General features: G+C 43.3%; 1 protein-coding gene across 2 annotated transcripts in view; it reads left to right on the plus strand.

The window, feature by feature from the left end:
- LOC121582723 (dymeclin-like) overlaps positions 1-15,720 on the plus strand; it is a 162,336-nt gene that overhangs the window by 57,929 nt on the left and 88,687 nt on the right. For both annotated transcript variants that reach the window (XM_041898774.2, XM_041898773.2), the window contains exons 9-10: positions 12,610-12,798; positions 12,882-13,060. In XM_041898774.2, the coding sequence (XP_041754708.1) occupies positions 12,610-12,798; positions 12,882-13,060 (368 nt within the window). The remainder of the gene's footprint in view (positions 1-12,609; positions 12,799-12,881; positions 13,061-15,720) is intronic.

The raw sequence follows: 15,720 nt of genomic DNA on the forward strand, positions 1-15,720 counted from the left end.
CTCTAAGTTGAATTGTTGAATCATTCTGTGAGTCTCTGGCTCCAAATGGTTGGAATAGCTGCCAGAACCCTATTGTCATAGTTGAGAGGGGACCAAACCAACCTATTAATAATGTACTGCAATGGCACCACAGAGCATACATACAGGGCATGAGGTCTGGTGGGCTGTGTGTGATCATATGTGTGTGTGTGACTGTGTACTCGTGTCTCTGCATAGATCTCTGTGTGTGTGTCTGAGTGTATCTATGTATTTGGAAAGTATTCAGACCCCTTGTCTCTTTCCACATTTTGTTACGTTACTGCCTTATTCTAAAATGGATTCAATTGTTTTTTTCTTCTCATCAATCTACAGACAGTACCAATACCCCATAATGACAAAGCAAAAACAGTTTTTTGGTTTTTTTTTTCATACATTTACATAAGTATTCAGACCCTTTATTCAGTACTTTGTCGAAGCACCTTTAGCAGCGATTACAGCCTCAAGTCTTTTTGGGTATGACAGTACAAGCTTGGCACACCTGTATTTGGGGAGTTTCTCCCATTCTTCTCTGCAGATCCTCTCAAGCTCTGTCAGGTTGGATGGGGAGCGTTGCTGCACAGCCATTTTCTGGTCTCTCCAGAGATGTTCGATCGGGTTAAAGTCTGCGCTCTTGCTGGGCCACTGAAGGGCATTCAGAGACTTATCCCGAAGCCACTCCTGCGTTGTCTTGGCTGTGTGCTTTGGGTCAATGTCCTATTGGAAGGTGAACCTTCGCCCCAGTCTGAGGTCCTGAGCGCTCTGGAGCAGGTTTTCATCAAGGATCTCTCTGTACTTTGCTCCATTCATCTTTCCCTCGATCCTGACTAGTCTCCCAGTCCCTGCCGCTGAAAAACTTCCCCACAGCATGATGCTGCCACCACCATGCTTCACCGTAGGGATGGTATTGGCCAGATGATGAGCTGTGCTGGTTTCCTCCAGACGTGACGCTTGGCGTTCAGGCCAAAGAGTTCAATCTTGGTTTCATCAGACCAGAGAATCTTGTTTCTCATGGTCTGAGAGTCCTTTAGGTGCCTTTTGGCAAACTCCAAGCGGGCTGTCATGTGCCTTTTACTGAGGAGTGGCTTCCGTCTGGTCACTCTACCATAAAGGCCTGGTTGGTGGAGTGCTGCAGAGATGGTTGTCCTTCTGGAAGTTTCTCCCATCTCCACAGAGGAACTCTGGAGCGCTGTCAGAGTAACCATCGGGTTCTTGGTCACCTCCCGGGCGGCCAGCTCTAGGAAGAGTATTGGTGGTTCCAAACTTCTTCCATTTAAGAATGATGGAGGCCACTGTGTTCTTGGGGACTTTCAATGCTACAGAAATGTTTTGGCACCCTTCCCCAGATCTGTGCCTCGACACAGTCCTTTCTCTGAGCTCTACGGACAATTCCTTCATCCTCATGGCTTGGTTTTTGCTCTGACATGCACTGCCAACTGTGGGACCTTATAAAGACAGGTGTGCGCCTTTCCAAATCATTTTTCAATCAATTGAATTTACCACAGGTGGACTCCAATCAAGTTGTAGAAACATCTCAAGGATGATCAATGGAAACAGGATTAACCTAAGCTCAATTTCGAGTCTCATAGCAACGGGTGAATACTTATGTAAATAAGGTATTTCTGTTTTTTAGTTTTTAATACATTTGCTAAAATTGATTAATACCTGTTTTCGCTTTGTCATTATGGGGTATTGTGTGTTGATTGAGAAAATAAATAAATATCCATTTTAGAATAAGCCTGTAACGTAACAAAATGTGGAAAAGGTCAAACGGTCTGAATACTTTCCGAATGCACTGTGTGTGTGTGTGTGTGTGTCGGCAGTTGGCACGGCGTTGTGTGTTCTGCTGTGTGTATATTTCTCCTGGTAAATTATTGGTGTGTGCGCATATTTTTCCTATTGTTGGTAAATGAGCACGCCTACAGGCCTCACGACGTCTGTCTGTAAGCTGCTGTCCCTCCGCCACAATGTCCTAATTAATTTGCTCTACTGCAAATAAAACTAAGACTGGAAATAAATAACCAGCACATTCTGTCTGTTCTGTTCCCCTTACACACACACACAGACACACATTCTGTTGCTGTCTGCTCCCCTCTCCCTCCCTTTCATGTTTCCAGTCAAAATTACTTGTTCCTGGAAGCAGAGGTTTGAGAAATTGCCCCGACCCTCTCTCATTTATCAATCGTGTGCAGAACGAATTTGTGTGTGAATGGTTCGTAGGATTTCAGCATTTGTGAAAGGTTTAGGAACTCAAATTGTTAAACAAACCATTTAGGGTGTAAGAAACGTGATAAATGTTGTGTGGGAGGGAGCTGTTAGTAAGCTGGGTTGGAAGAGAGAGTGTTGGTAGCTTGAACAACAGGTAAACAAACCACCTCCAAGGTGTCAAACATTGGATCAAATCTTGTGTGGGACTTGTGAGAGTGTAGGCTGGTGTTACTTTGCTGGTTCTGCTTTACTGACTGCCATCAATTGTTGAGTCATCGCCTATCATATCGTCCTCCGTTAGACTCACAACAGTATAGATGAGATTGAGCAGACGTACAGTTCTCAAATATGTCATGCCAGTGTCTCATCTATGATGGTGCTAGCTGTTAGTGTATGACTCATTGTTAATAGCACACATATAGAACCCTGAGAGACCAACAGCATGCTGGGTGAACAAGAATACGGTAGAAATGTTTTCCCAGAGGGAGCCTTATAGCTGGGGAGAAATGCCAAACTGGCATGAACGGATTGCAGTGTTAATTCCTGGTAGAATAGCAAGAGAAGGGCAGTGTTGTTGTTGTTGTGGGTGGTGAAGCAGACCAAGGACTAGCCTGGAGCCGGGGATGTGCCCTCATTGCACCCTGCCTGCTTCCATCCCAGGCGCCAGTCCCTGTGTCCACATTAAACCTCTCCTCCTCCTCTTCTGTAATGGCGCGACAGGGCCAGAGAGGCACATGCAATATTACATTATTGTATTTGTGTGGTGGGCAGGCAGGGGAAGCAAGCCAGATGCATAACAGTGAGGTTAAAGGAGTAGAGGGGGAGGAGAGTAAGGAGGGGGGAGAAAGAAAGCGATTGAGAGAGACGCAGAGAGAGAGACTGATAAAGAGAGTCAGTAGAGTGAGTCAGGAAGCGTTGCTGCCAGCCAGGCAGGCCCTGGCTCTGTTCTGCGTCCAAAATGGCACCCTAACCCCTATATAGAGCACTTCTAGTAGTATTATTATTATATATAAGTAGTGTGCTACATAGGGAATAGGGTATCATTTTGGACAGAGACCTGCTCTCACAGAGATGGGTGTGGTGTAGCCGGTCTGGTGCCAGTGATGAGCAGGGCTCAGTCACAAGGGCTGCTTATCTACCCCGCTCCTCCCCTCCCTCTTTCCCCCAGACTCCCCCGCTCCATTGGGTTACTGCTGCCAGCCGCCACCGCTAGACGCCATGCAAGGAATTAGCTTGGAGTGCTGGGGCAGCACTGTGGCCGCTGGGCTAGCCACAGACTGGGGGCTAGGGCGTCACTAACACACCACAGACCCAGACGGGGTACTGGGGGGGACCGGACAGAGGGGAAAGCGGGGAAGTCACCATGGTCTGTTGTTTTTTTTGCTGTGGATGGTGTTTGTTTATGTCCTTTGGCTGAGACGCTGAGACGTCAAGGCAGTTTTTCCACCCACCGGATCCATACAGTCCAGCTACAGGGCATTAGGCTGAGTTGGACAGAGTCAGACACACACACACACACACACACACACACAAAGACTACTGCTCCCCAGTCACATTTTACATCTTACATTGACAAAATGCAATTGCTGTGCTTCAGTTCTTTCTCCAAGCACACAGAGGAATATGGACCAAAGGATTAACCCAGCAGATAAAAGAAGGAACATGGTATTGACCATAGCAGAGCCATTACTGCCCATAATTGTGTAGGAAGAGCGGTCAGGCTGGGAAACAGGACTCTTGTCTGTCATGTAGTTCCTTCTATCACCTCTAGATGGAGACATATCCATTTCACTTTGATAAAGATTAGTCTTCTAACACACTGTCTGTGTTCTTTCTTCTGAGAGTGTAAGGCTTAGTAGAGCCAGAATGCACTGTGTTAAAAAAATACAATACCATGTTCAGCATCAACGCAGTGATTATTTTGAATAGCAACATCTCAATTCTTGTCCTTACATTCCTCTGTCCCAGGTCTTGTAGATTGCTTCTTTTCACTGTCCCATTTACTATACATTTACGTCTACAAAATATTTTAATAATATATTTATGAGCAGTTACTAGCGCCTATATCATGCGTTTCGCATTGCTTATAAGATGTTATAAATATGCTTATAAAGCACAGGGAAGAGGGTATTCATAGAAAGTGTTACCAATATTAATGTGGCTATGGATCCGAAGGCAGGGCCAGCACTAGCCTTTTAGGGGGCCTAAGTGGGATTTGGTTGGAGGGCCCCCCACGTCGTGGCAAAACAGTTTAATGGCCCCCCTCTTGATGGTGGAGAGAAATGTACGTTTTAAAGTTCATTTCCTGCAATTCTACTCATTTTTGCTGTGGGGCATAGATCTTTTTCTTCTTCTGTTTTACAGCTAATTTCCTGCAATTCTGCACATTTTACCATAAGGCATATAGAAGTTTTAAAGCTTATTTCCTTATTTCGATACGCATCGGTCCCCGATTTCAAATGTTTAAGATACTACTGCATCGGTCCGCGGACCCCAAACTGATCTGAATGTACACTATATATACAAAATTATGTGGACACCCCTTCAAATTAGTGCATTGGATTTATTTCAGCCACATCCGTTGCTGACAAGTGTATAACATCGAGCACACAGCCATGCAATCTACATAGACAAACATTGGCAGTAGAATGGTCTTTACTGCGTCATAGGATGCCACCGTTCCAACAAGTCAGTTTGTGAAATTTCTGCCCTGCTAGAGCTGCCCCGGTCAACTGTAAGTGCTGTTATTGTGAAGTGGAAACGTCTAGGAGCAACAACAGCTCAGCTGCAAGGTGGTAGGCCACACAAGCTCACCGAACGGGACCGGCGAGCGCTGAAGCGCGTAAAAATGGTCTGTCCTTGGTTGCGACACTCATTACCGAGTTCCAAACTACCTCTGGAAGCAACGTCGGCACAATAACTGTTATCGGGAGCTTCAAGAAATGGTAGTTTCATTAACATGTTTTGCTCATATTACGACATACAGTACCATTCAAAAGTTTGGACACCTACTCATTCAAGGGTTTTTCTTTATTTTTACTATTTTCTACTTTGTAGAATAATGGTGAAGACATCAAAACTAGGAAATAACACACATGGAATTATGTAACGAAAAAAGTGTTAAACAAATCAAAATATATTTTATAGTTTAGATTCTTTAAAGTATCCACCCTTTTGCCTTGATGACAGCTATTGATACATTACTGGCTCAAACACTTAATCTGCAAAAATGACATGTTAATTTATTGGGTGATGGTGATTTCAGAACCAAAATGGGTGGACAAAAAACAGGCTACATGGGAATATGCATTTAGATCTTAGTTATGTACAGTGTTTTGAATTATGTACAGTGTGCAGATGGTGTTAAAGGGGAATAATGGCAAATTTCGAATATGTGTCTGTTCCTAAACCCTGCTGGCTCGTTGTTGGACTGTCTGTCAAAGTGCGCGCTTCTCTCACTCAGGGAGAGTGAGGTAGAGCGTGAGCTACATCACAGGGTTATACAGACCCCCATTCACTGCAGCACTAGATAGAACTTTGTGGAATAACGCAAATACAGTATACAAATGTAAATGTTCTGTCACAGCGAGAATAATAAAGTCCAATCGATTATGAGGTATGGCATATACATTTTTGTGATAATTTTGCGTCGCGGGTGCACAATTTTACTTTTTCTGAGATCTCTGCCAAGCAAGGAGGAAAGGAGCCGATCTAATCGCGCCTCCCACTTTTACCTTGCAGCCCCATTTCACCTGCCAATCAACGTTGTCCATCTTTCCTCTCTGACCGTAGGCTACATCCCTCCTTGCATGGTGTGATCAGGGCCCATATCCACAAAGAGTCTCAGAATAGGAGTGCTGATCTGGGATCAGTTTGGCTTTTTAGTTTATAATGAAAAAACAGTGGGGACCTGATCCTAGATCAACATTCCAACTCTGAGATGCTTTATGGATATGGCCCCAGATCATTACGGCAAAATATATCTACTAAAATGAGAGGGAAAGACAAGTGAGTGTGCAACAACGTTAACTTATGTAACAAATGTTTCATTAGATTGTAACTTTCCTACAGTAGCCAGCTGACAGTGAACATATCTTTGTAAATTAATTTATTTTGCAGATATAAAAGAAAGCCTAGGTACTAATGCATGCATCTATCGAAATGCGATTCATGCTCACTGTCCAAGTTTTCATTGGGGTAAATCAATTATGCTATTATTACATGATTGATTAGCCTACATTTACTTTTTAAATCAGTAGAATATTGACAATCATTTACAAAATTATGCAGGGGATTTAGTTTGCAAGCCAGGGCCAAATTGCCTTCCTCGAGCGAGCAAGAGAATGTGATGATGTAGGCTAATTTTATAAAATGTGAAAGTATTCTTATAGCCTGTTTGTATCAAATACACACGCGTAAATACCCTACTCCTTGAAAGTCGTGTATTGATTATACAGTGCCTTCAAAAAGTATTCATACACCTTGACTTTGTGTCATTGGCCTATGCACAATACCCCAGAATGTCAAAGCAGAATTATGTTTTTAGAAATGTTTACAAATTAATTACAATTGAAAAGCTGAAATATCTTGTCAATAAGTATTCAACCCCTTTTGTTATGGCAAGCCTAAATAAGTTCAGGAGTGAAAATGTGCTTAACAAGTCACATAATAAGTTGCATGGACTTACTGTGTGCAGAAATACGGTTTAACATTATTTTTTGAATGGCTACCTCATCTCTGTACACCACACATACAATTCTCTGTAAGGTCCCTCAGTCGAGCAGTGAATTTCAAACACAGATTCAACCACAAAGACGAGGGACGTTTTCCAAGGCCTTGCAAAGAAGGGCACCTATTGGTAGATGGCTATAAAAAATGTAAAAATGTAAAACGGACATTGAATATCCCTTTTGAGTATGGTGACGTTATTAATTGCACTTTGGATGGTGTATCAATACACCCACTCATTACAAAGATACATTTGTCCTTCAGTTGCCGGAGAGGAAGGAAGCTGCTCAGGGATTTCACCATGAGGCCAATGGTGACTTAAAACAGTTACAGAGTTGAATGGCTGTGATAGGAGGAAACTCCACAATACTAACCTAATTGACACAGTGAAAAGAAGGAAGCTTGTACAGAATAAGGCACTAAAGTAAAATTGCAAAAAATGTGGCAAAGAAATGAACTTTATGTCCTGAATAAAAAGCGTTATGTTTGGAGCAAATCCAACAGAACACATCACTGATTACCACTCTTCATATTTTCAAGCATGGTGGTGGCTGCATCACGTTATGGGTATGCTTGTCATCAGCAAGGACTGAAGGAAAACCATGTTCAGTCTGCTTTCCAACATACACTGAGAGACAAATGCACCTTTCAGCAGGACAATAACCTAAAACACAAGGCCAAATATACACTGGAGTTGCTTACCAAGGCGGCAGTTAATGTTCCTGAGTAGCCTAGTTACAGTTTTTACTTAAATCGGCTTGAAAATCTATGGCAAGACTTGAAAATGGCTGTCTAGCAATGATAATCAACTTGACAGAGCTTGAAGAATTGAAATCCTTCAGTCTATTGACGCACCCGTGCGTCATTCTAATTAACATAAAAATCCACATCAAAATCTGTCAGTTTAAGCTAGAGATATTGCATGGGTATCGTCACAATCCACCACATCCGCCTATGTCTGCCTTCCGCATCTGCTGTAGAAGGTGGCCGAGCTACTGCGGTGTTTGTCAGACCGTGAAACATCCCGAAAATCATTCTTCTCACGAAAACGTCTGTAGCGTCCAAACGGTTTGGCCTATAAACTATTATGACCACTCTATGGAAAGGGTGAGGCTCTCACAAACACGATTGTGTTCTCCGCTTTGCGCAAGTGTCATGGGACTCGTCTGAAGGTAACCCATACAAACTAATGGAAGTATGGAGGTAGTTTTGTGCCAACAAAAATAAGGGATTAAATATGTGTAAAAAATTAATATATATATATACATACATACATACATACATACATACATACATACATACACATACATACATACATACATACATACTGTGGGGAGAACAAGTATTTTATACTTAATTTGCATTTTATTGCATGACATAAGTTTTTGATCACCTACCAACCAGTAAGAATTCCGGCTCTCACAGACCTGTTAGTTTTTCTTTAAGAAGCCCTCCTGTTCTCCACTCATTACCTGTATTAACTGCACCTGTTTGAACTCGTTACCTTTATAAAAGACACCTGTCCACACACTCAATCAAACGGACTCCAACCTCTCCACAGTGGCCAAGACCAGAGAGCTGTGTAAGGACATCAGGGATAAAATTGTAGACCTCCACAAGGCTGGGATGGGCTATAGAACAATAGGCAAGCAGCTTGGTGAGAAGGCAACAGCTGTTGGCGCAATTATTAGAAAATGGAAGAAGTTCAAGATGACGGTCAATCACCCTCGGTCTGGGGCTCCATGCAAGATCTCACCTCGTGGGGCATCAATGATCATGAGGAAGGTGAGGGATCAGCCCAGAACTACACGGCAGGACCTGGTCAATGACCTGAAGAGAGGTGGGACCACAGTCTCAAAGAAAACCATTAGTAACACACTATGCCGTCATGGATTAAAATCCTGCAGCGCACACAAGGTCCCCCTCCTCAAGCCAGCGCATGTCCAGGCCTGTCTGAAGTTTGCCAATGACCATCTGGATGATCCAGAGGAGGAATGGGAGAAGGTCATGTGGTCTGATGAGACAAAAATAGAGCTTTTTGGTCTAAACTCCACTCGCCGTGTTTGGAGGAAGAAGAAGGATGAGTACAACCCCAAGAACACCATCCCAACCGTGAAGCATGGAGGTGGAAACATCATTCTTTGGGGATGCTTTTCTGCAAAGGGGATAGGACGACTGCACCGTATTGAGGGGAGGATGGATGGGGCCATGTATTGCGAGATCTTGGCCAACAACCTCCTTCCCTCAGTAAGAGCATTGAAGATGGGTCGTGGCTGGGTCTTCCAGCATGACAACGACCCAAAACACACAGCCAGGGCAACTAAGGAGTGGCTCCGTAAGAAGTATCTCAAGGTCCTGGAGTGGCCTAGCCAGTCTCCAGACCTGAACCCAATAGAAAATCTTTGGAGGGAGCTGAAAGTCCGTATTGCCCAGCGACAGCCCCGAAAGGTCTGTATGGAGGAGTGGGCCAAAATCCCTGCTGCAGTGTGTGCAAACCTGGTCAAGACCTACAGAAAACGTATGATCTCTATAATTGCAAACAAAGGTTTCTGTACCAAATATTAAGTTCTGCTTTTCTGATGTATCAAATACTTATGTAATGCAATAAAATGCAAATTAATTACTTAAAAATCATACAATGTGATTTTCAGGATTTTTGTTTTAGATTCCGTCTCTCACAGTTGAAGTGTACCTATGATAAAAAATTACAGACCTCTACATGCTTTGTAAGTAGGAAAACCTGCAAAATCGGCAGTGTATCAAATACTTGTTCTCCCCACTGTGTGTGTGTATGTATGTATATTATATATATATATATATATATATATATATATATATATATATATATATATATATATATATATATTTCCTGAGCTTTCTTATATCACCTAGATATAGGACAGACACTTCAAAACCTTATTCCAAGGGGTGTGAATACTGTCGTGATGAATGCCCGTCACTGCAATCAACAGCTGCAGTGTTGCTCATTGATTAACCCCGGTTACCCCACATCATGGAATAGGCTATGTGAATGTTGATAAAGACAAAAGGTGGAACATTTTGATTATTTGATTTGGATGGATGGTTGACATGACGAAGGTAGGCAGATATTTTCTTATCTAAAATGTGGGGTAAACTTTGCTTCAGTATACCCTTCTTGAGCTTGTTGTCATGTTCGTTGTGTAAAGGATCAGACTGCAGACCGTCGCTGGAGACTCTGGACTGCAGACCGTCGCTGGAGACTCTGGACTGCAGACCGTCGCTGGAGGCTCTGGACTGCATACCGTCGCAGGAGGCTCCGGGCCATGGACCATCACTGGAGTCTTCGGGCCATGGATCATCACTGGAGTCTTCGGGCCATGGATCATCACAGGAGGATTCTGCTAAATGGCATATTATTATTATTATTCGGGCCATGGATCGTCACTGGAGGCTTCGTGCCATGGATCATCACTGGAGGCTTCGGGCCATGGATCATCACTGGAGGCTTCGGGCCATGGATCATCACTGGAGTGCGGGGCGCTGGCACAGGACGCACTGGGCTGTGGACACGCACCACTGATTTGGTGCGAGGAGCAGGTACGGGCCGTACCAGGCTGGGGACACGCACCACTGGTTTGGTGCGAGGAGCAGGTACGGGCCGTACCAGGCTGGGGACACGCACCACTGGTTTGGTGCGAGGAGCAGGCACGGGCCGTACCGGTCTGTGAAGGCGCACTGGCGGCACAGTGCGTAAAGCCGGCGCATAGCCTGGTGCCTGCACGGTCACACGCTCCTCAAAGCGAGTACGCGGAGTTGGCTCTGCTAAACCTGGCTCCGCCAGCCTCTGCTCTAAGGACCGAGCTCTCTGCTGCTGGAGGGTTAACTCCTCTCTCAGCTCCTCCTGTTGCCTGGCCTGCTCCTCTCTCCGTGCATCCACTGATTCCTTCTCCCTGTGGGCCTCCTGCAGCTCCTGCTCCCTCTTAACTAACAGCTCCCGTAAGGCGGTGGTCTCCTCTGAGTACTGAGCTGCAGGTCTTGGAGGGCATCTATCATAGCGGCTTCTTCTATCGCTATCTTCCTCTCCATCAGCCCTTCCAGGGCCTCCTGCTGCTCCGCCAACCACCCCGTGTGCCCCCCAAAATTTTTTTATTGGGGCTGCCTCTCGGGCTTCCTTCGTGATCGGGACCTTTTGAGTCGCCGTTTTTTCTCTCCTGCCTGGGCTTCTTCCTTCGCCCAGGGTCCCTTACCGGCCAATGTCTCCTCCCATGTCCAGAATGTTTTCCCCACCTGTGTCCATCATGTCTGCTCCTCCTGGCCAAGCTGCTTGGTCCGTTGGTGGTGAGATCTTCTGTCACGTTCGTTGTGTAAAGGATCGGATCAAGGTGCAGCGTGGTATGCGTACATAGTCGTTTATTTTAATAAACACCGACAAAATAACAAAATCCAACAGAACGTGAAGTTCAAGAGGCTAAACATCAAACAAGCAAAAACAGAAACAATATCCCACAACTAAGGTAGGCAACATGGCTGCCTAAGTATGATCCCCAATCAGAGACAACGACCGACAGCTGCCTCTGATTGGGAACCACACCCGGCCAACATAGAAATATATAAATTAGATTTCACACCCTGACCAACTCAACTAGAGATCTCAATGTCAGGGCGTGACACTTGTTATGTCCGTTTCGCTCACGGGACTCAAGCCTGGATGGGCTTGCGACTAGTAAAAACAGCCTATTGCGCAATATATTCCAAAATTCAAACAAAATACACCAGCGACATCATTTAGGAGATTACAATTGTGAGCACAGTGTTTCTGATTAGATCGACAATTATCTTCTAATGTATTTGTGTGGCTACAATGCCATCTTTTAGAGCACAACATGAAATAGGCTACTACCGAGGTCTGATGATGCTTCTGACAATATAGTAAAAGGCGTGTTGTGATCTGGTGATGTGCTAATGTCTGATATAGGCTATTTTCAAAACTGCCTGTGTGTTGTGTTTATGAGGAGCACCCTCGTGTGTGTGTGTGTGTGTGTGTGTGTGTGTGTGTGTTGCGTGAGCTGGCTGCTGTTTCATCCTTGCTTGGCAGAGATGGAAAAGGTACAATTGTGAACCCGTGACCCAAATGTATCACATATCTCACAATCGATTGGACTTCCCGAATTTAGTATTTTCACTGTGACAGAACGTTTATATTTTTCGTAGATTTGCGTTATTCCACAAAGTTCTATCTTGCGCTGCAGTGAGCGGGTGGGGGGGGGCTGTATAACCCCACATGTTTTGCTTAGTCTCGCACACTGTTGAGTTGTGACCCCATGAGAAGAATGTGATCATTCTCACAATCATCCTAAAATCTCATAAGAAATTAGGTGGTGTTTTTTGTCTTACAGTAATGTTATACTATGCTATTATATTTAGTTTTGTTATGTAGAATACTATCATTATGTGGTCCTGCAGACATTGATTCAGCTTTGATCTAACTTTATTAAACAAACACCATTCGCCAGAGTAGCCTGTTCTCTACGAGTAAAGCAGAGACTGTGCATAAAGTAGAGAATCCTACACATGCGTGGAAGCTTCTGAACCTTTAGCCCCCAAGAAGAAAGGTCCAGAAAAGTTGGAACCACAGCCACTCCATATTAATGTTCTCTTTCCCCGTGTTTCCTCCAGGTGGGTTGTGGAGTGTGTTCACGCTGGGTGGAGCTGGCACTAAGCCAGGATTGGACCAGGAACAGAACCCTCTGCCACTGTCCAATCAGAGCCTGTTATTGCTCCTGGTGCTAGTCAATCTGACAGATGGACCCAACGACTGTCCCAACCCCTACAGACAGGCTGTCAAATGCTTCAAAAACACACAAGGTACAGAATATGCACTAGTACCAGTAAAAGATGACGGGGAACTTTCAATGAATGGGTACTAAACATGTGTGTGTTTTCCACAGACACGTCGTCCATCCCTACAGAGCAGCATCATATGTTCCAGATCAACTTCAACAGCCTTTACACAGCTCTGTGTGAGCAGCAGAGATCCGACCAGGCTACACTGCTACTCTACACACTGCTACATCAGAACACCAACATGAGGACATACATGCTGTCACGCACAGACATGGAGAACCTGGTGAGTTAGAGTCGCTAATACACATGCGCACACACACTACTCTCTGCACACTGCTGCGTCAAAACATGAGGACATATACTCAGTATATTAGGTACACACATCTAGTACCGGGTATAACACCCCTTTGCCTCCAGAACATCCTGCATTTTTCAGGGCATAGAAACATTGCTCAATTAGTATCAAGTATTACTCCACCACTACGACCCTGTACTGTTGACACCAGGCAGGATGGGGCCATGGACTCATGTTGCTTACGCCAAATCCGGACTCTGCCATTAGCATGACGCAACAGGAACCGGGATTGGTCGGACCAGGCAATGTTTTTGTGAACGGAGTGGTGTACCTAATAAACTAGCCACTGAGTGTACATGCTGTCACACACAAACATGGAGAACCTGGTGAGTTAACACTAGAAAGGCCTCGAGGGACCCCCCTTCATGCCAATGACACGTCTTTTGTACATCAACATTCTAACAGTCTAATAAATACATTTCATATATCGTATTGGAAAAATTATCCTTTGGTTCTGTTTATGAAGGTCTCAGGTAACATTAGAATGCAAAATAAAAATGATTTCAAAGACCATAATAACATTTTCATTCGTTTGTTACTGTAGGCTATATGTAGAAATGAAAAACCACGAAAATTGAAGAGTTAAATCCAATCGCAAATAAATCCATTAATTTTGTTTTGGCAGGTCTTTAGAAACATTATGGAAATTAGAAAATGTATTTCAAAAGAACAGAATTTTAAGTTGTATTATGTTACTAGTCTTTGCTTAGTAGCCTGAGCAATGCTGCCGCGAGTGCTCACATGTTGAACGCATGGAACAGCGGTTATTCTTGGAACAAGTGATATTTTGAAATAGAGCTCACCTCTTGAATTCTGGGAGTTATTTGACAAAGGTAAGTGTTTTAGAAACGGCAGAATCTGCTGTTTCCGATGCTATATAGAAATCAAAACATATTTCCTGCATGTAACTCTATAGGAAGACTTGAAAGAGTTATTTTTTGGCGCTCTATTTCCCTGCCTGTGTGTCAATTCCAAGCTGCGTCCAGCTCTTCATGTACAATTTGACGATTTATAATATTGTCACACATCAGACTATTGTCAATTTAATCTTGTCTCTAGGCTAACTATTATTGTATGTGTGAAACTAGTTTCGATATAGTTTAGGTCTAGTTTGGATGGGCCATCAGCTGCACAGGCTCACTGGCGATGAATGAAGGGCAAGGGGGAATAATGACATGTCCTCTTAAAACTGCTTATAACACACATTCTGTTTGATATTAAGATTCTAACAACGACACTGTTATATAGGAACGGTCAAGAGCATGACTTTAAAAATGGCAGAGTAATCAAAAATGTAAACTCGTTCTACATCCACATGACGCTCTCAGTTTTTGTGGTGTTAATACAATAAAAAAATTATCCATGAAGGATTTTTGTTAATTTTTTTCACAAACACGAAACCAACAACTCATTACCCACACAGACATTGACCTGTGTGCTTCTGTGCTCCCATACATGTCTGCTACTGTTACTGTTAATGGTCTAGGATCCAGAGGAAGCCTTCTGAAGGTGCAATCGTAGCAGGATTTCCTTTAGCTGGTAATGGGCGGGTTTTGGCAACAAAATAAATGTTGGATAAATACAATTGTTGCCGGCCAAATTGACCGGGAGAAAAAACAATCCCATTGCAAAAGAATGCTTTTTATTCATTGATGGAAATATCATTTGACCGTCATGCTTATCGGTCTAGGTTAATTTGTTACATTTAGTGGAATTAAATTAGGGCGTGTGTATTTTAGTTAGTCGTCATGTATCTTATTTACCACACGTGCACAGCATACATACTATTGTATACTATACTAGCACACTATTTTGAGCGGAATATCACTTGTCAAACAGCACTCCTCAGCTCGTTGCTGCTGAATTGAAACATGCTTTTTTAAGCCCAATTATTGCGGAACAATTCTAAGTGCAATCGCATGTTAAAAACTGTTTATGGCCACGATTAAAAAGAGCTACTGTTTTTATTTCTCAACTGGTAATTGAAACGCTCCTCCCATTCACCATTCAAGTGTATCGGTAACAGTAGGCAGGCTATCAGCACGTCACCCATCACTTTGCAATGTGAGTTGGAGGCAGTATGCATTCTGAAAACATTTACTTAATTGTTTGAAACCTGAACGTGTTACTTCATATAACAGTTTTTTACAATCACTTTGGCACTAATTTCAGAACCTTGACGTCATTTTTCAAAACTCTAGACACAAAACTCACAACCAATGATCAAAATGCACTTTTTTCAATTGCTTGGATACAATACACATAAAACTAAGATCATTTGTTCATTTAACAAAAATCACCTGTTCAATATGACACAACTTAACATCAAAGTACTACTATTTCAAAAGGCAATTCACACATTACATTTCAGATGAGTGTCTATTCATTTAATTACAATTATCCAACTATCAACTGATACAACTGCTCAAAATGATAAGTAATTGTTGCATTACTCTTAATGCATAGTTGTATGGAAACAGACAAACAATATTCCATGTTTAGATCATGAAAGTTTCAAGATAACGAGATTCATTGTCACCAATTAGCGTGGAGCATGAACCAATTAGACTACATTATCTATGGATGTA

The sequence above is a fragment of the Coregonus clupeaformis genome, chromosome 15, assembly GCF_020615455.1.
Source record: "Coregonus clupeaformis isolate EN_2021a chromosome 15, ASM2061545v1, whole genome shotgun sequence".
In the NCBI taxonomy this organism is placed as follows: Eukaryota; Metazoa; Chordata; class Actinopteri; order Salmoniformes; family Salmonidae; genus Coregonus; species Coregonus clupeaformis.